General features: G+C 61.7%; 1 protein-coding gene across 11 annotated transcripts in view; it reads left to right on the top strand.

Annotated features, from left to right (window-relative positions):
- The window catches only part of Fbrsl1 (fibrosin like 1), a 62,628-nt gene that overhangs the window by 20,737 nt on the left and 23,353 nt on the right, over nt 1-18,538 (top strand). For 10 of the 11 annotated variants that reach the window (XM_076838608.2, XM_076838660.2, XM_076838635.2 and 7 more), the window contains exons 3-4: nt 8,371-8,475; nt 9,709-9,744. In XM_076838608.2, the coding sequence (XP_076694723.2) occupies nt 8,371-8,475; nt 9,709-9,744 (141 nt within the window). The remainder of the gene's footprint in view (nt 1-8,370; nt 8,476-9,708; nt 9,745-18,538) is intronic. The other variant, XM_076838643.2, reaches the window with a different exon arrangement.

Below are 18,538 nucleotides of genomic sequence, written 5' to 3'. Positions count from 1 at the left end.
AGTGGGGAGGTCCGCTGTGCTCAGAGCCCAGTGTGGTCTTGCCTAGCCAGGCCCCAGGCCCCAGCAGTAACAAACCAGAGCACACCTGTTTCTAAATCTCCCTCCCCGTCTCAGGGGACAAAACTCGGACCTGCCCAGGCGATTCTGCCAGCAGCTGGACATCACTTCCACTTTTCATGCCCACACAATGAGCAGAGCTCTGCTTTCTCTTTATAAGTCTCCATAACTGGACTTCATTGGAGTGTAGTGAACAGGACACAAAAGTGTGAAGGACACAGCAGGGTGGTGCTCAGAGGGAAACATTTTAAGTGCTGTAGATGTCAGGAGAGGTGTGAAGTCAGAGCCTGAGGTTCCATTTCCAGAGTCCAGCAAAATCTCAGACGCAGTGGCACACACCTCTGATCCCAGGAACTCAGGAGGCCAAGACAGGAGCATGCCAAAGTCCAGACCAGCCTGAGCAGCTTCAAGAGATCCTGCCTCAGAAAATAAGGGCTGGCAGTGCAGCTCAGTGGTGGAGTGTGTGCCAAGCATGTGGGAGGCCTTGGGTTCAGTCCCCAGTACCAAAGAAAAAGAATAAAGCCAGAGTGGCATCTTTGAAAATGCCAGCAAACTTGAGAAATCCCTATAGGTTACCCAAGAAAAAGGAACACAGATGGGCAGCCGATATGATGTCAGAGACATTGACCAGACAAGCTCCTCCACAAACGGGTGACCTGAGCAGGGCCTCCCGTGGTGTTCTTGGCCCGTTTGCGCTGGACATCACTAGTTGCACTGGACATTAACGAGTTATCACCAACTCGTTAAGCCCCACCACAACCCAGGCCACCTGGGGACTTTCCCAGGGTTAACTCTGAGCTCTCGGCTGCTCCAAGATCCAAGCCCAGACAACCTGTGTGGTTTCGAGCCCTCGGACCCGCAGACTGCTTCCACTGCCAGCCTGTCTGCAGGCCCTGGGGTCCTCCCAGCAGCCCACCTGAGCAGGTGCTGCCCTGTGAAAGGCTTTCTGGAAGGCTCCCACTACTCTCAGGTGAAGTCCAGCCTCCTGGATATGCCAGGTCCCCCTGTGGACTCTGCGCCTTTCTGGTTTCCCTTCCAGGATTCCCCCCACCCAGGCCTGGCCATGCAACTCCTGCTCAGCTGTCCTTCTGCTGCATGGCCGCCTGTGCTGGGGTTCTGTTTGCTGAAGGCCCTTGGTCGGGGCAGGTGGAGCCTGGCCTCAAGTGCCTGCTGCTGCTCCTGGACAATGTGCCTCCAGGGAGCTGGTTCTGTGGTCCTGGGCTGGTCCTCGGTTTCCCCAACTGTGATGTTGGGTCACAAGGGCCCTCCCTCTGGTGTCAAGAGGATTGTGACCAGGCCCATGTGGCCCTTAGCTGGCCCCGGGCAGTGCCCATCACCAGGATGGGGTGCCTACCTTCTGGGAAGCCAGCCTGCAGCACCCTCCTGCCCTGCCTGCCTGCGGCTTCATGTGCCTCAGGTGCTGAGAAGAGGGTGGGCCCTCAGCCTTGTGCTGCCCCCTGCCTGGCAAACACTAAGTCCTGCTGCCCCCAGCCCGCCTTGAGCTGGGGTGGCCGGTCTCCGGAGTGCTGGCGCTGCCCAGCATGCAGCCTGGGCTCTGTACTTGACGGGGCCCTGGGCCTCAGTCCTCTCACCTGTGAAGTGGCATGTTCATAGCAGCATGTTTGTCTTCGGGTTGTTGAGATGACAGGTGGAAGATGCTGTGTGTGTGGCCACTGTCACACGGACTTTAACTCCTTCCTCTGGCATCGCCTGGCTTTGAGGCCTGGACTCCAGGGGCTTGTCTCTGCCCTTGTTGGCCGACACAGGTGCCTCATACTGCACAGCTGAGGCCAGGCTGTGGGCAGCGCCCCAGTCAGTCAGAGGCTCTGATGCTGAGGCCTAGGCTGGCCATTATGGTGAGCAGCAGGCTGGCTGGATGGTGCTGGAGCTCCCCCCAACAGCCCCACGGGACCTGAGTCAGTCCAGGGACAGATGGCCCTGAGGGTGGGGCAGCACCTGGGCCTGTAGGCGCCAGGCCTCCCCTGCTCCCTGCAGCCTCTGGAGAGCAAGGCTGCGTGGGCATGGCGCCCTCCTCACCACAGCCGGGCCAACCTGAACAGTATTCCCTTAGCTCGCCACTTGAAGCTTCTTTGTCAGTCCGTTCTAGGCTCTGGGTGCCAAATTCTAACTGGGAAGACAGCAGGACAGAGGATACCCTGCACATGATGGCTGCTGGGCAGGGCACTCTGAGCAAGCAAGTGTGGGGCCGGCAGGGCTGAGGGGCCTTGCAGAGGGTAGTCCATGAGCCTTAGCAAGGCAGTGGTGCCTACTGACTGGCACCTGCAGGGAACGCCAGGACAACCCAAGAGGCTGCTTTGCGTTTGGGAGCTGTTGTGGCCATTCAGGAGGGAGGTGGTGGTGGCTTGGACAGATCATCAGTCCATCAGGTGGAGGGGAACACCACCCAAGCAAGACACAGCCCAGTAGACCCAGGACATGATGGGCCCAGACAGGGCCCAGAGACCCTGCTCCAGGCTGGTGGCATGTACCAGCCTGAGTCCAAATGTTGCTCTGTGGGTGAGACATGGCAGCTGCCCCCCATCCTCCCCAGCAACAGCCGCACAGACAGCATTGCAGACACATTCTCATGCTCACACAGGGCTGTGCCACCAGAGTTTGCCAGGGACGTGTCCCCTATGATAGAATTCCTCATGTCATGTACTATCCATCTCCGTCCACCTGTCCACTCATCTGCTCATCTACCCCTCCACCCATTCACATATGCATGCATCCACTCATCTGCCCATCCCTGTTTCTATGCATCTGTCTGTTCATTCACCCACCTGTCCACGTACCACCCATCCACCTACCAATCACCCACCTACCAATCACCCACCTGTCCACACATATACCCATCCACTCACCCACCCATCCACTCACCTGCCTGTCCACATATCCACTGACCACTCATCACCTGTCCACACACTCACCTGTCTACTCATCCACCTATCCACATGTCCAGACTTCTACCTGTCCACTCATCTTTCCACTCACCTGCCTGTCCACCCATCTGTCTACTTATCCACTTGTCCACTCACCCACTCATCCATACCCCCACCTGTCCACACACTGCCCATCTGCACTGCCGTCTGCCCCCATTTCCCTACCCGTCGGAATCCCAGCAGAGGTGGGGAAGCTGCAGGGGGTGCTTCTCAGGAACAGCAGCTGCACTCTCTGAGGACCCCTGGCTGTCTCCAGACACCACCAAGACCCTCTTCTCTGTGCCAGGCTGACGGCTCTGCCTGCTGGGCTCTGGCAGGCTGCTGTTGAGAGAGAGGCCGTTAAGCAGTCTGTGAGCTCCGTGCAGCCGTGGCAAAGTCCCTGAGATGGTCAGCTCCTAAGGGGGACAGGTTTCAGTCCGTGTCCCTTGACTCTGTGGCTTTGGCCTGTGGCAGCACAATACATCCCAGCAGAAGAAGACTGCTCACCTTGTGGTGGCAGGAAGTGAGGACGGACAGGAAGGGTCCCTTGGTTCCTGCAGGGCATGCCCCCATGACCAGACCTTGGCCTACTAGGCCACCCCCGCCCCCGGGCTCCCACACCTCCCTCAGCACCACAGGCTGGCCACTGCACCACAGGCTGGCCACTGTGCTGCCAGCGCCTGCCTGAGGATGCATGGTCAGATTGGCCCAGTCCCACTTCCCTCCAGAAGGACCTGGGAATGCGTGCAATCCAGGAGGGCTTCTGGAACTGTTACCCTGTGCTGACCTGAGAAGCTGTGGGCCAATGGGAGGGACCTTTGCTGGCACCAGGGCCAGGAGGCGCTGCCTCCCCTCAGCAGGGTGTGCTAGGCCCGGGATGTGGCCTGACGAGTGGGCCTTCAGGGTGGACCTCGGTGCCAGGGTGATACCACACCCCTCAGCCCAACCCCAGCCGACTGGGCCATGTGCAGGAGCACCCCGTGGCTGCAAGGCAGCCTGTGGGGTGGTGGGGTGGTTGGGTCCCCTGGGCAGCCCCAGAGGTGCCCAGTCCCTTCTGGGGCTGGGCTTGCCTCCTCTGGCCCTCCCCAGGGAACATGTGCTGCCCAGTCCCTGCAGAGACAGTCCCCTGCACCCCAGCACTGTGCGCAGTGTGTGGGCACTGCAGGTGTCAGGTGGGTGCCAGCAGGCCCCTTCCTGGCTGGGCACACTGAGGCTGGCCCCACACAGGGCAGGCTTGAGCAGAGTGAGCACTGCACTCTCCAGGCCGGAGGGACTGTGGGCATGTGTGGAGAGGACCATGGACAGGGCCCAGCACAGCGGGGCTTGCAGCCACGCCTGGGGCCCTCCACAGCTGGACAGCAGTCCTGGGAGGACACAGGTGGGGGTCCTCAGAGGACCTGTGACCAGATGGGGACAAGGGCCACCTGGGCCAGCATCACCTGTACTGAGTGTGCCTTCTCCAGGGACTCGGTACCCTGCATGGGCACACTGACCTCAGGGTCACTGGGAGCTTGGGCAGGTCCCCAGGCTGCGACTCCAGGGGTCAGATCCCTGGAGGGCCCTGGAGCAGGCCGCCTGCAGCAGGGCTGAGAGCCAGTACCCCAGCACATGGGGGCAGGGCTGCGTCCCCAGGAGCAGCTGGGGAGGGGCGCAGCTTGCAACCAGTGCCCGCAGGAGAGCAGCTGCTGAGGTCTTCTCTGCCTTGGCTCAACAGGTTCCTGTTTCCTGCTTGGACAGAGGCCCAGCCCAGCAGCCAGGCAGCCCCACCCTCACCCTCAACACTAGGGGCAGGCTGCCCTGCCCCTGCTCCCAGGCCTGCAAGTGCAGACTGGGTGGGCCACTTGCCCACTCCTTCTACTGGAGCCTGAGTGTCTCCTGGGTGATCTCACCAGGGCCATCAGGCGCAGCTGTGCAGGTGGCACACTGCACTGTAGTGTGTTTCTGTTCCATCTGCACAAGGGGCTCTGGGGGCTGGTGGGACGTGTTCCCGCTGCAGGGCACACCAGAGCATGAAGGCTGAGTCGGTGACGTTCACAATCTTTGTGGGCTCCCTGGGCACACACATGGCAGGACATGTCCCTGTGTGTGCTCATCTGTGGACTGGGATGGTGTGTGTTGGGGGGCTTGTGACTTCTACCTGTGCTAGGGTCGCTGCTGAGCCCTCCCTCCTGTGCCCTTCTGAGCAGTAGGGTTTCTCGAGGCCCCAGTCCTGGGTAGCCCAGCTGCACGGGGACCCAGCTGCCTGAGTGGAACCCTCTTTCCTGCCTGGGGAGGGAGAACCCAGACCAATGGGCAGATGCTTCCTCAAGAGCAGCCTGAGCTGGGGGCCAGGAGGGCCAGGAAGGGCCTCTGCTGCAGAAGCCTCCACTCTGCTCTTGAAGAGGGCTGTCTCCCAGCCTGCCTGGAGTGTTCAGGAAGTCTGTGTGCTGAACTGCCTGACTGGGCTCACATAGCAAAGGCAGGTGCCCCTGCAGCCCCTCCCACCAGGCTGGCTCATACCACACAGCGTGGGCCTGGCCCTGGTCCTGTCAGGGGGGAGTCAGCGCCCCTCCCATCCCAGGAGCTGGTGGGGTCTGGCACAGTCTCCTCCTCAAGCCCAAAGGTGTCCACTGAGGCCCTGGCTGGGTCTGGGGGCCATGTATGTGGTTGCCCTGAGGCACACCCTGTTGCCCTGACTGGCAGGGACTCAGATGAATGACACCAGCAGGTTTGGTGCAGGTCCCCACTGGCCTGCTGGGTTTCCTGTGCCTCCACGTGCTGCACTGCCTGCGGCCACAGGGGCAATAGAACACAGCCTGGGCCTCCACTGCCCCGTGAGCTCTGGGCTGGGATATGGCTGGGGGCTAGGGCATCACAGGGAGGCATGTTGGTGTCACTGGGCAGGAGTGGAGGCCAAGGAGCAGTGCTGGCCAGTCTGTCTAGAGTCCCTGGTGTGCCACTCACTCCCTCCATGCTCCCCCAGGACCCTTCCACGCCTCCCCAACTTCCCACACACCTGCATACCCAAGCCAGGGGCTGCTCCTGTGGGCCCTGCCAGGCCAGGCACTCTAGACCTCATGAAGGCTCAGGGCTGGGCTCCTGGAGCCCCAGTGCTGGCCAGCAGGGACCCAGGGTATATGCTGCCAGCCTGGGAGCAGCCTGAGCACAGCTGAGGTGGACAGAGTAACACAGACCAGGTTCCCAGGCTCGTGGGCGCTGCGCCTGGCCGCTCCCACTCCTCTGCTCTCGCTGCCCACTCATCCCCTCTGAGCCTCCAGAGAAGCTGCAGACATCGCGGCCCTTCACACAGAGGTTCCCAGGTCCAGGGCCCTCTGACCCCTGCGGGGGGCCTGGAGGGCTGGGAGGCCCCGTCGAGGGCCCCACTTGGTCCCCGCCCCAGGGTGGGGAGCAGGACTGAGTCAGAGCTTGCCGTGAGCCAGGGCCCACCACCCCTGCCCAGGGTGGGCAATGAGGTCAGGCTCCCTGCAGGTCCCTCCTTCCCTATGTGGGGCTGGATGAGGCCAAGCTTGAGGCCCCACCTGGGCAGGGCCACAGAACTGGCAGGGATCTGAGGCCTGGGAAGGGGCCTCAGAAACCCCAGAGGGATGGCAGAGGCCGGGGCTCCCCCATGTGCAGAGCAGCAGGAGCTTAGTGCCCCACCTGGTAGGGAAGGCCTCCCTCGCCTGACTGAGGGTGGGTCCTGAGGGAGAGCCCCTCTGCTGGGCGGAAGGGGCCAGCTGTCCAGTGCTGAGGCTGTGCCTGGGGCCATGTCCTGTCCACGCCCAGACCTCCTGGGTTGCTGAGGTCTCTGCCCAGTGGCCAGCAGACCTGGCCGGCTTTGTCCTCAAGTGTGTGGACCCAGCCACTGCCCTGGAACCTTTCTCCTGGACCAGCAGTGGTCTGTCATGATGACCATGTGTCAGAAGAATGTGGTGAGCAGAGCCCAGCCCGGCCAGCCGCAGGCCTTGGGGAACAGCCCTTCTGGACCCTCCCTCCGCTGTTCTTACCCCTCAGCACTATGTGCTCAGCCCCTGCCACTGGGGATTGAGCCCTCTGACAGCCACATCCCCAGCCCTTTTCATAGTTTTTATTTTGGAACAGCATCTCACTAATTTCCCAGGCTGGCCTTGAACTCAGGTCCTCCTGCCTCAGCCTCCTGAGCCACTGTTCCTAGCCATGCCGTCCTTTATAGTTACTGGAGGTGTTCCTTCATGGGCTTAGGAGGGTGGGGACATATCTGTCTTAGTTTCTGCCGAGAACATATGAACTCTGAAGGCTGGCTGGGTGGGCGGATAGAGGGACGACGAATAGACGGCTGGTCAGGTGGTTGGCTGGTTGGATTTTGGTCAGCTGGGTAAGTGGATGGGTGGGTGGATGGCTGGTTGGACGATTTGTTGGTTGGTTGGCTGGCCCGCTGGTTGGTTGGCTGGCTGTGAACCAGGACTGGCTCCGCCTCTTGGCGTTGGCACCATCAGGCACACTGGCAGGGCCCTGGGGTAGGTCTCGGGCCAACATGTGTGCATGACTTGGCCAAGTCTGCCCCAGCGGCCAGGGGCAGTGGGGGCCGGGTGGGCAGGCAGGCAAGCGAGCACATTGTCTTGAAGGGCCTGCAAGCTGTCTGGCCGTGACCTTAGCATATTCATGAGGACAGCTGGGGACGTGCCAGAGACTGTGAGCAGGCCTGGAGGCTGACCCCTGGTGTGAGCAGGCACCTTGCCGTGGCCCTCGCCCACGTGCCCTGTGGCGTTGCCTCCAGAGATAGAGTGCCTAGTGCTGGCTGTGGCTCCATCCCCTGTGGACTTGCCCCTTAGGGCTGTGGTGGTCATCTGTGGAAAGGGGATGAATGTTCTTTCCCCTCAGGGAAGCCAGGGCAAGCAGGGCAGGGCCACAGGGCCCAGCACAGGCCTTCGCCTGACCTGGGCCTCGTGTGCTGGTGTGGTGGCGAGGCCAGTCAGTGGGTCTTGCAGATGGCACACTGAGGCACAGAGTGGCCCAAAGGCACATGGCCAGGGAGGCACTGTGCTGACTGTGGGCACTGGGTGTGGGAGTCCTAGGGCCTCCTGACCAGCTTCCTGCTTAGCCAGGGACAGGATGTGGGCAGGGACCCCAAGGATGCCCTGAGTCAGCAGCTCAAGAAGTAGGATGGAGCCCATGGGGGTTTAGGTGTGCTCTGTCCCATCTCCTCCTGGCGCAGGTCGCCACGGGCTTCAGGATCTGCAGGCTCTGCCCTCTGCTGTTCTCCACAGACTCCAGACCCTCAGCTCAAGAGGAAGTGTCTCCTCTGACCAGCCCCAGCAACCAGGGAGGTCCCTGGGCTGCAGCGTGGGTCCCAAGTCAGATGCAGAAGCAGGAGGGCCTGGGACAAATGGGCTCAGGTGTGTGTTTGCCTGAGACTGTCTCTCCCTGTCCCCAGATGAAGGTTGCTGTGTCCAGAGGGGGTGACCACAACAGTGATGACGACAATGTTCTTGAAGCCAGCAGCTCCCGGCAGAGCAGTCCCCAGGACCAGCTCAGCGACGTGAGTGCCCTGGCACCACCCGGTTCCCGGTTCCTGGGGCTCTGGTCTGGCTGCAGGCAGTTGGGGGTTTGCTCTAGAAGCATGACTTACTCCGTAGGATGTCCCCACGAGAGGGACTGTGGGTGGGACAATTAGGAATACCAAACTCACCACCCCAGTACCCACATGGCCACCAGCATGACCCCAAGGTTCCAGAGTGTACTCTAGGGATGAACTGGAGGCCAGGTGCCCCACGCTGAGTGGTTGGTGGGGCTGAGTCTCCGACAGATCCCGACAAGAGTCCTGAGGTGTGTCATAGGCACTGCAAGGCTGGCCCGACTAGGAATGACCCTCCAGCATCCCAGAGGGCTGGACCCGGGGCTGCAGGTCCCTGGGGGTGGCCAGCTGCAGTTCAGGGGGAAGGGACCTGGTGCTGGCTCAGGGATGGCACAGCCCTGGTGGCTCAGGTCCTTAGGCTTGGGGCTCAGGCTGGGATTCCACTAGTGGTGGGGCTTGAACCCCAGCCAGGGCCTGGGGAGGGGGTGGGCACCCCTCCCCTAGCTCTAAAGTGGCCCCAGGTGGCAGGCCCCCCTCCCCCAGGACTGAATGAAGTGGGGCCTGGGTGCCTGCAGGCACCAGGGGAGGCACAATGGCCAGGCTCCCTGTCTTGCTGCCTGGAGATGTGGAAATAGGCTGGCAATTGTCTGGGGCCCACTGCTGCCCCAGTTAGCCTTCCTCTAGCTGCCTGCCCAGCCAGAGTGGAGGCAGTTCCGCCTGCGCCTAAGAGCCCAGGAGCCACATAGGCCCCCACCCCTCAGCTGCCAGTCAGGGCTGTTGGGAAGAGGAGGACACCTCCTCCCCACTCTGCAGGGGGGCCAGATGGGTCTGAGGGAAGAGGGAGGGGTTGCAACTAAGGGGCTGCCCTCTCCCTCTGGTCCTCCTCCACACCCACCCCAGCCCTTCAGCCTTCCTGCCATGACCTCTACTGTGCCCCAGGGTCAGCAAGGACACCCATGCTCAGTCCTGGTGGGGCGCAGTACCCACCCATCCAGCAGCATGGGTGTGCCGCTCCTAGAAGTGCCCCTGCAGTGTCTCTTGCCCAGAACTGGCCAGCACTCAGCTCCGTCCTGCCTTCAGTAGCCAAGTCCTCGAGGCCCTGTCCAGGAGGGTCTGTGGGCCTGTCTCCAGCTGGGATGGTGGGCACTGGGAGGAGGTGCTGTGGTCCACTACTGATTATCCTTTCTTCCTCTGCAGAGCTCAGCGCAGGCCGCGTCTGGGAGAGGCTACTCCGTAAGTCTTCCCACCCCTCCACCCTGCTGAGTGGCCCCTGCCACAGAGCCCGCCCCCAGCAAACCTGCCCAGCAGCTCCCACACCCAGGCCCCACCATCCTGGGATCTGCTTCTGGCCGTGACCTTGGGGGGGTGGAGGGTGCACATGCCCTGGGGCCATGATTCACAGGGATGTGCCACTTGGGGACACCCATGAGGCGCTGCATGCAGGGCCTCTGCCAGGAGCCACAGGGTGCTCAGCCCACATGGGCACAGCAGGCATAGCCTCAGGTGCCTGAGCACAGATGGGCACAGGGACTCATCCTGGAGCTGGTGCCACCTGTGGCCAGTACAGAGGAGAGGGACTGGGGCCCTGGGAAAGTGCACCGTGCATTTGCGAGCGCCGTCCAGTGACATCCTGTGCAGATGAGATGGGCCAACACCTGGCCCCGCCAGATCCGCTGCTCCAGGCTCCCTCAGAGTAGCCCCTGCACCCTCCTGGCAACCCTTCCTTTTCCCTCAATGTCAGGAGGAAGGTAGATAGTATGAAGCCCAGATCTCCATAAAAGCTATCTCTGCAATCCACAGCCCCATCCCTGTGGCCACAGTGACCCCCGGGTATGTGTTTCACCTAGTAATTACTCAGTGGGGCCAAGCACAGAGAGTGCCACAGCTCCCTGCTGGGCTTCGCGGGACCTGGAAAGGATAGGAGTGAGCAGGCCGTGACCACTGCATCCACACCACAGCTCCAGTGAGCAGGCTGTAGCCAGTGTGACCCCAGGTGCCACAGCTCCAGTGAGCAGGACATGGCCAGCAGTGGTCAGGGCTATGCCAGACACACCAAGCCTGCTGTTGTGGTGGCAGGTCCCACAGTTGCTGCAGGCTGTTGTGTAGGTTGGAGAAGCTGAGAACTGGGCTTCTCCAGGACAGGCAAGGTGGCTGGACGTGGAGTCGGCCATCTCATGTCTGGGGCACTTGGCAGAGGGAGTGTGGATCTGAGTCCCACCGCCACACCCCAGCTTTCCAGGGAGTTGGGGTTCTCGTGGGCAGGAAGAGTGCTGGGTGCCTGGGCCAAGCCCCCAAGGTGGAGATGCCGTGTCCTCCCTGTGAGCACCACAGAGGTCCTGCCAGTGGCCACAGCTGGGGCGAGGGCAGGTCCTGTGCTCAGGGAGGTGCCCTGCCTGGAGGCCAAGGCTTCCAGGCCACCTGTGGCCCTGGGGTGGCCGGGCTCTTCCTGCCCCAGCCACCAGCTGCTCCTCTGCTTTCAGATCCCTGCTTGTCTCCCAGGCTCCTCCCCAGACGCTGCCTGGTTGGTGGTTCTGGAGAGCCTGTGACTGACTTGCCAGCTGCCCCAGCACAGCCCCCACAGCTGCTGTAGGAGTGACAGATGGTGGCAGGGCGGGCGTCACTCCCCTCCGAGCAGCAGCCCAGGAGGCCCTAGGTCTGCAGATGGTCCTCTGGGTGACGGAAGCCCTGGTGCATGCAGACGGGCCTGTGCAGGCATGTGTGTTCGACCCCGACAGGGCCCTGCTGTTTGTAGGTGGCCTGGTGCGGTCAGCCCTGGCCCTGCAGGCTTTCGTCACACCAGTGAGCCTCTCGTCCAGTCGGCATGGGGGTCAGACCCCAGGCAGACAGTGGAGTCAGGCCCGTCTTCAGAGGCTGAGGAGTTGCAGCCACCTGGGTGGCCTGTGTGCAGCAGAGGGGCTGGAGCAGCAGGGGCCGGGTGGGAGCTGCAAGATGCCGTGAGCCCAGGGTAGGCCCCAGGGGCCTCAGACCTATGCCCTCAGGTTGGCTGGCTCATGTCTGTGTGCAGCTCTCCTGGGGCCCTCGGTACACCTGTGTGTTGGCGCATGTCTGTCATGTGCCTGTGGGCGTGGCCTGCCTCACCTGCAAGTGTCAGGAGAGCCCCCAGGGGCAACTGTGGGCATGTATCGGGCCTGGGTCTGCATGTGGGTGTACAGGCGAGCTCCGGGCCTCTCCAGCAGCTTGGAGCCCACTAACAAGGAGCACACACATGGCCTGTCCCTCCCCAGGGCATCCCTGTCCCAGGTGGCAGGGACATTTGTCAGCTGACCTGATTTCCTAGACCCTATTCTAAGTGGGCTAATTCTGCAAAGTCCTTGTCCCCAGCAAGTCCCCTGTCACTGCTCACCCTCAATGGCTTGTGTCCCAGAAGCGGGCCCCACCTCCTGCATAAACCATCAGATCTTTGTTAACGCCATGAAATTAGTTAGAAAGCAATCTTCCTAATTTGGCTGCTTGCATCCAAGGCTGAGGGGGTCTGCTTCCTACAGAGCAGGGTTGGGCTCCCTTCGTAAAGGTGAAAGGCCCTGTGGACACCTGCAGCTGCTCCTGAGAGGCCCCTGGGTGGAGGTGACCAGGACAGAGAGGAGGAGGCAGAACAGCTGCAGGTGGTCCTTGCTGTGACCGCCAACCTGTGAGGTGGGCACTTGGTTCTAGCCCACTCTTTTCCTCCAGAGAGGCTCAGGGCCTGGAGCCAAGACCTCCACTGCCCTCCAGCCGGAACCCTCCACCCGGAAGCTCTGCCCAAAGCCACCCAGGGCCCTCATCATGGTCAGGAAGGAGCTGACACCTTGTGCCCTCCCCTCCTCTGTCCCTAAGAGTGCCACTAAGACCTCTATGGTCCCCACCACCTGCCCTCCTTGTGGCTAGAGCATGACTTGTAGCCCCCAGACAGAAGAAAACCAGCCAGTGTTTGTCCAGTGTCTCCTGTGGCCAGTCTCTGTGACTGGAAGTGTGCACAGAGATGGTCGCCAAGCTCAGGAGAAGCTGCCCTGGTGGAGGTGGTGAACAGGGTGGCCGGCAGGTCCAGGCCTCGCTTAGACAGTACCAGAGGGCTGGAACTCCAGCACAGCGTGCAGAGGGGGACCAGGTATGTTAAGGGGCACCACAAGGGGATGAGGTCCCAGTTAGCTAGCAGGGCCCAGGGGTGGACCGAGAGGGGGCAGAGGCCAGGCCAGGTGGAGCTCTGACTGACACAGTATGGGGGAACCCATGCTGAAGGTGGGAAGAGGAAGCACCTCCAGCCTCATCTGGGGCTGGGCAGCCAGAAAGGAGGGCCAGCCCGAGGCTAGGGCAAAGTCTGACAGGCAGGTTCATGGTGTCATCACACAACCCCTGGGTCACTTCTGAGGCAGGTCATGACGTCACCACATGGCCCTGGGCCAACCCTGAGCAGCCATGACTGTACAAATGCAATGAAAGCACATCACATCCCCAGGAGTCAGGAGAGCCCCTGCCCCTCCTGACTTCTGCACACAAGGTCTTGAGGCCAGCTGCTGGAGGGGTGGCCAGTGCAGGAGCTGCAGCATCCGCCTGTGCCTGTTCTGCCTCCCGTTGTCCACCCGTATGCCTGGGGAGTGACCTAGGCTCTACACCAGGTGCCAGGGCCCCACAGACCAACCACGGAAGGCCCTGCCCTCTGGGCCTGCTCTCCCCAGGGCAGAGGGCAAGAAAGCCGGCCTTTCAGGAGGAACCACCGGAGCCTGGGCTGTGCCGAAGGAGACAGAGCAGGGTCCCTGCTGTAGCCACAGGTGAAACTGGTGAGGCCTCTGAACAAGGGCATCTCAGAGGTCAGGGAACCCCAAGGAAGTGGGTGCTAATGGCGAGGAACTGGGAGGGCGGGGAGCAGGGGCTCCTGCAGCCCTGTCCATGCCATGCACAGGGCTAGATGAGGGCGGGAGGACTGGCAGGCTCCCCTGGTGTAGGCCAAGGCTGGCCTGCTCCAGCACCAGCCCAGCGGCAGGAGGGGAGGCAGCCTGGGAAGGGTCTGTCCCCCTGAGCCGCAGGCTGTGGCGAGGACCTGGGTGTAGTTTGGGAGAGCACTGGTTCTCGAGAACGCCCCAGCTCTCCATTGCCCTTTCCATCCCTTCCTCAGTGCTTCATCTCATAGTGCAAATGTGGAAACAGAACAGAACTCAGTGTCATGCACAGTGCTGCCCCCGGAAGGCCAAGCCCTGCGAGCAAGGGTGTCCTCATTCTGCCCCCAGAAACAGGAAATGACCCTTCAGACTGCCTGGCAGCCCCCTCCACCCTGTATCCCATGCTAGAGGACTCCCTCCCCACCCACAGTTTAGCCAGCAAGTCATTCTTCTGTGGCATAGAGTGAGGTGGCAGCCAGTGGGGGGTGGGGCCAGCAGTGCTGGGGTGGCCTGGGCATGCGCCTGACCCCTGGATAGGCCCTCCATGGGCTGAGAGCCTCCCCTGGGTCTGCTGCAGGGTAGCCCACCTCTGAGAGTTAGGGAGACCAAGGCAGCTGCTGCTGCCCTCGGAGCCTAGACCCAGTGGCCTGGTGGCTCCAGAGAACACTCTCCTACGCCCTCTTCTTGCCCCTGCTGACTCGCAGGTGCCCACAGTTTCCTGTCTGCTGCTCTGGAGCAGGTGGCCTGCACCCAGTGGCCTCCACACAGTCCAGAAGCAGGTCATGGCCAGAGGCCCTTTGCCCTGCTTCCCCAGCATGGGTAGCACACAGGGCAGAACAAGCCTGGCCTCAGAACTTAGCCGTGGCCCTTCACTCACACAGTCCACTTGGGGGCCACCCCCTGCCCTTCCCCATGCTCCAGAAACCTCTCTGGCCCCACCAGCTCCAGGCTAATGAGAGTTGCTGCCCGAGCGTGAGGCGGGCCCTTGGGGCTGACCTCCCAAACTGGGGGGCTGGTGTAGGCTCTTGGAGTCACCTATCCTGATCCTGCCACAGGAGCCATGCCCACCCCGTGCCCTCTGATCTGGAACTGGGTAGTGGGTCACCAAGGAGATGGTCTGGCTTCCACGGCAGCTCTGACTGTTATGGGGCCTGGGCCAGGAACCCCCACCTTCCCCCCTTCCTTCCTGGGGTTCCAGTGGCTTCCTGTCCTCACCAGGTGGCCAGTCCTGCCCCTGACCACAAGTCCTGAACCATGATGAGCTGCAGGATCAGGTCCAGTCCAACCCAGCACTTGAGGCCCCCAGATTCCTTGGCCTGCCCCCTCCCCGCTGCACACCCTCAATGAGCCCTAGGACTTGTGCGGGGCCAGATGCAGGAGGAGTGTCGGAGGCCCGGCCAGTGGTTGTCCTTGGTGAGGGTGCCTGCGGGCAGGAAGCCCACTGGAGTTTGGGTGGCGCTGGAGGCCTGGCCGTGCTGCCCCACGCAGTGGGGGCTCCTCGTTGAGAGTCAGTGACTCATAGTTAGTGGGCACTGGAGTCGGGCACGTGAGGTCTCCTTTTGGTGCACTCAGAAAGGTCAGCTCCCGGGGGCAGAGATCCCTTATCATTCCAGCTCTGGCTCTCTGTCCCCTGGCCCAGCTGGGATAGGCAAAGGCTCTGAGGTGTGCAGGGTGGATGCCTGGCAGGCTGCGGCGGGCCCTGCACTCCAGGCCGGGGCGGAGGTCTGCAACACCTGCCTTTCTGACCATGGCATCCAAGGGAAGGGCAGGAGGAGGATGCTGGGGTCTGTCAGAGAGCAGAGGGGCAGGGGGTCACTAGGCTTGGTGGCACTGCAGAGGTGGAAGGCACGGCCTTCCCGAGAAAGCAGGCCAGGCCCAGTGGAGCTGTGGTCAGTGAGGCTACCAGGCTAGGGTCCAGAGGCAAGGTGGGTGATGCTGGGAGACGGCGGGGGGGGGGGGTGCACAGGAGCCAGTGGATTGTGCCTGTGGCCAGGTCACCCTTGGCTGTGTGGTGGAGGCCCAGGGCCTATAGCCAGCAGCAGAAGGGAGGTGTGTGCCTGGTGGAAGGCCAGAAGGCCAGAGAGGGACCAGGCCGGGTGCCTGCTCGCCCTCCCAGGGGCCTCTACTGCTCACTGCCCAGAGCTCTCCTGGTCTCAGAGCAAAGCTGGGTTTGAGGATCAGCTGACCCCACGCAGGCTGTCAGCCCAGTGGAGACCACGGACACTCCAGAGTTGAGTGGTGCTGCCAGCTGCCCTTATAGGACTCCTTTGTCTCTTTCTCCCCTCAGCTTCTCCCTCCCCTCAGCTTCTCTCCTCTGTCTCCCTCCCCTCAGCTTCTCTTCTCTGTCTTTCCCGCTTGTCAGCTTCTCCCTCCCTGTATCGCTCTGCTTCATCCCATGGGTGCTGCCCATTTTTACCCAAGCCTTCCTGGGATCCATCTTTGGTCATCCTCAGCGTATACCCACCCAGTTCCCACTGTCGGCTCTCATCCCCTCCTGGCCATCAGCTGGGCTCTCCTGGCAGCAGAGCCACCCTGCTAAGCCCACCTGGCCTGTCCCTCTGGTGGCTCTCAGTGGCTGCCTGACTTTCCCAGCTGCCCCCTGCTCCACCACAGGCCCCTCCCCCACCCTGCCAGGAGTCCTCCCCAACTTGTCCCCTCCCTGCCCCTCCTGTAGCACTTCTGCCTCCTGCGTCCTGACTTTGCCCTCTGTAGCCAGGGTCTCTAGAGGACCCCTGTACCCAAGGGTCCACCAGCCCAGGGAGGTGGAGGACAGAGATGACCCCAGATGCTAAAGCTGTCGCACAGTCTGGGCAGGACTCTGCACAGTACTGAGCTCAGTGTGCTGCCTCCGTGGGATCACCCAACGCTGGCTGCTGGTATGAGCAGGTGGCTTGGCTGGATATGCACCACACCTGAGCATGGGGTATGGCTCCATCTAGCCTGCCTCTGCAGAGCAGGAGCTACAGGTGGCCTTAGGCCACCTGCAACAGAAGGTGGAGGTGGTGACAGGAGGGAAGAGGCAGGAGTAAATGGTGATGGAAGAGATGGTGTGGTGATGAGTATGAGGATGACAGTGATGGTGGAGGTGGAGGTGATGATAGAGGTGATGGTGGTGGTGATGGTGGAGGTGGAAGTGGTGGTGATGGAGGTGGAGGTGATGGTGGTGGTGGAGGTGGTGGTGATGGTGGAGGTGGAGGTGGTGGTAGAGGTGGATGTGATGGTGGAGGTGGTGGTGGTGAAGGAGGTGGAAATTATAGAGGTGGTGATGATGGTGATGGAGGTGATGGTAGAGGTGGAAGTGATGGTGGAGTTGGTGGTGATGGAGGAGGTGGAGGTGATGGTAGAGGTGGTGGTGATGGAGGTGGTGATGATGGTGACGGAGGTGTTTGTAGAAGTGGTGGTGATGGTAGTGGAGGCAATGGAAGTGGTGATGATGGTGGTAGTGGTGAGGAGAATACCATCACACATTAGACTACTGTGTCCAACACTGTTCCAGTGTTTTGTATGTACTCACTCATCTAAGCCACATAACGATAGGCTTTTGTCCCTGTTTTACGGAAACATAAACTGAGACACAGAAAAGGCAAGGGATCTGTCCAAGGCTGCACAGCAGAGGAGGCAGGGTAGCATGAGAGCAGTCTTCTGCTTCAGGGCTCATATCTCCACCCTTCCCCATGGGCCTGAGGCCTGCCAGGGCAGTCACACCCAGCTCCAGCTCCATGAAGGTCTGCTCACTTGGGCAGCTCCCAAAGCAGATATGACTGTTCTCACCCTGCCCTGACCAGTCACCTCACCGGACCTTGACTAGCACAGGTTCACTGTGGTCCTGCCCAGGCTTGGCCGGCAGCAGGTGCAGCTTGGTAACTCTAGGATCCTGGCTGCTGTTCTCTTCTGCCTTCCAGAAGGCTCCCTCCATTATTGCTGGACAGTCTAACAGCCTTCCACAAGTCTCACTGCCTCCTGGCCCAGCCCAGCCTCAGGCCCAGAATCCATGAGGAAGCCTGTGGCTGGCTAGGGTCTCTAGCAGGGCTCTGGGGGCTGGCAAAGGAACAGAGGACAGGCATGGCGAGTGGTCCTGGTGGATGCCGGTCCTGGCACATCCATGTGGCCCCGCGTAGCAGGCAGGGCAAGCAGGAGCTGATGCTCCTTGCACCCTGGAGGTTTGATGGGATTGCAGTTTGCAACTTCGGTCTCCATGTGGGGATCGAGCAAGTGAAGGTCCCACTGGACCCCCCACCCCCCGCAGGCTGTAAGATCCATGGGGGCCACAGATAGGACTCTGGGCCTCCCACAGCCACAGGCTCCCCTTCCCATATCACTAGTGTGGCCATGGCCAGGCAGGTTCTGCCCCTCCCCTCCCCACTTTCCTTCTGTTCCCCTGAGCCCTGGGGTCTGGGCAGTCCCATCCCCACCCACATCCTTGTCCTCTCTCCTGACAAGCTCTGGGCAGTGGTGAGTGGCAGAATCTCTTCCCTGACCAGGGGCCCTGGGCCTGCCTGCAGCCAGCCCACACCTGCCACCCAGGCCAGGGAGGGACCGCTGTGCACTCACAGGCTCTGTGCCTTTGTGGGGCATGTGGACGGCTCTTGGCACAAAGTCCCCAGCCAGGGCCCTGGGCGGGCCTAGCTCCATCATGCCTGGGGGCTCCACACAGCCCACTGGGCACACTGGCTCACAGCCTGCAGGTGTGAAGTCTGCCAGCCGCAGAAGGCCCCTGAGCCTGTCCCTGCTGCCTGGGGTCCCACCCACCCTCAGAGCTGGCCTTGGAAGTCGCTGGTCCCTAAGCAGAGAGTGGCTGGTGAATCCCAGCTTGCCGCGGCTGCAGTGTTGGGGCTGGGGAGGCCTGCCCTGCCCGCGCCTGGGGAGGCCGCCCGTCGTGAGCACATCAACCTGGAGGAGCCTTTCCTTGCTATTCTTTTAGGGGAAACTGTATTGTTCTCTAGCTTCTCAGTTCTTCTTATTGAAAATGGAAAACAAAGATATGTTCTGTAAACTCCCACCTGGCCTGGGCCCCTTCTCAGCCACAAGTGGCCCTGGCCTGGCACTCACACTCCTGCAGGAGGAGCTGGGTGCTGGGGCCGCCTCAGAGTCCCAACTTCAGACCAGGACAGGGAACGTGGGCCCCAGGCATACCTGGTTTACCTAGACAGCCA

The sequence above is a fragment of the Callospermophilus lateralis genome, chromosome 1, assembly GCF_048772815.1.
Source record: "Callospermophilus lateralis isolate mCalLat2 chromosome 1, mCalLat2.hap1, whole genome shotgun sequence".
In the NCBI taxonomy this organism is placed as follows: domain Eukaryota; kingdom Metazoa; phylum Chordata; class Mammalia; order Rodentia; family Sciuridae; genus Callospermophilus; species Callospermophilus lateralis.
This window is presented reverse-complemented; position numbering and strand designations above follow the sequence as displayed.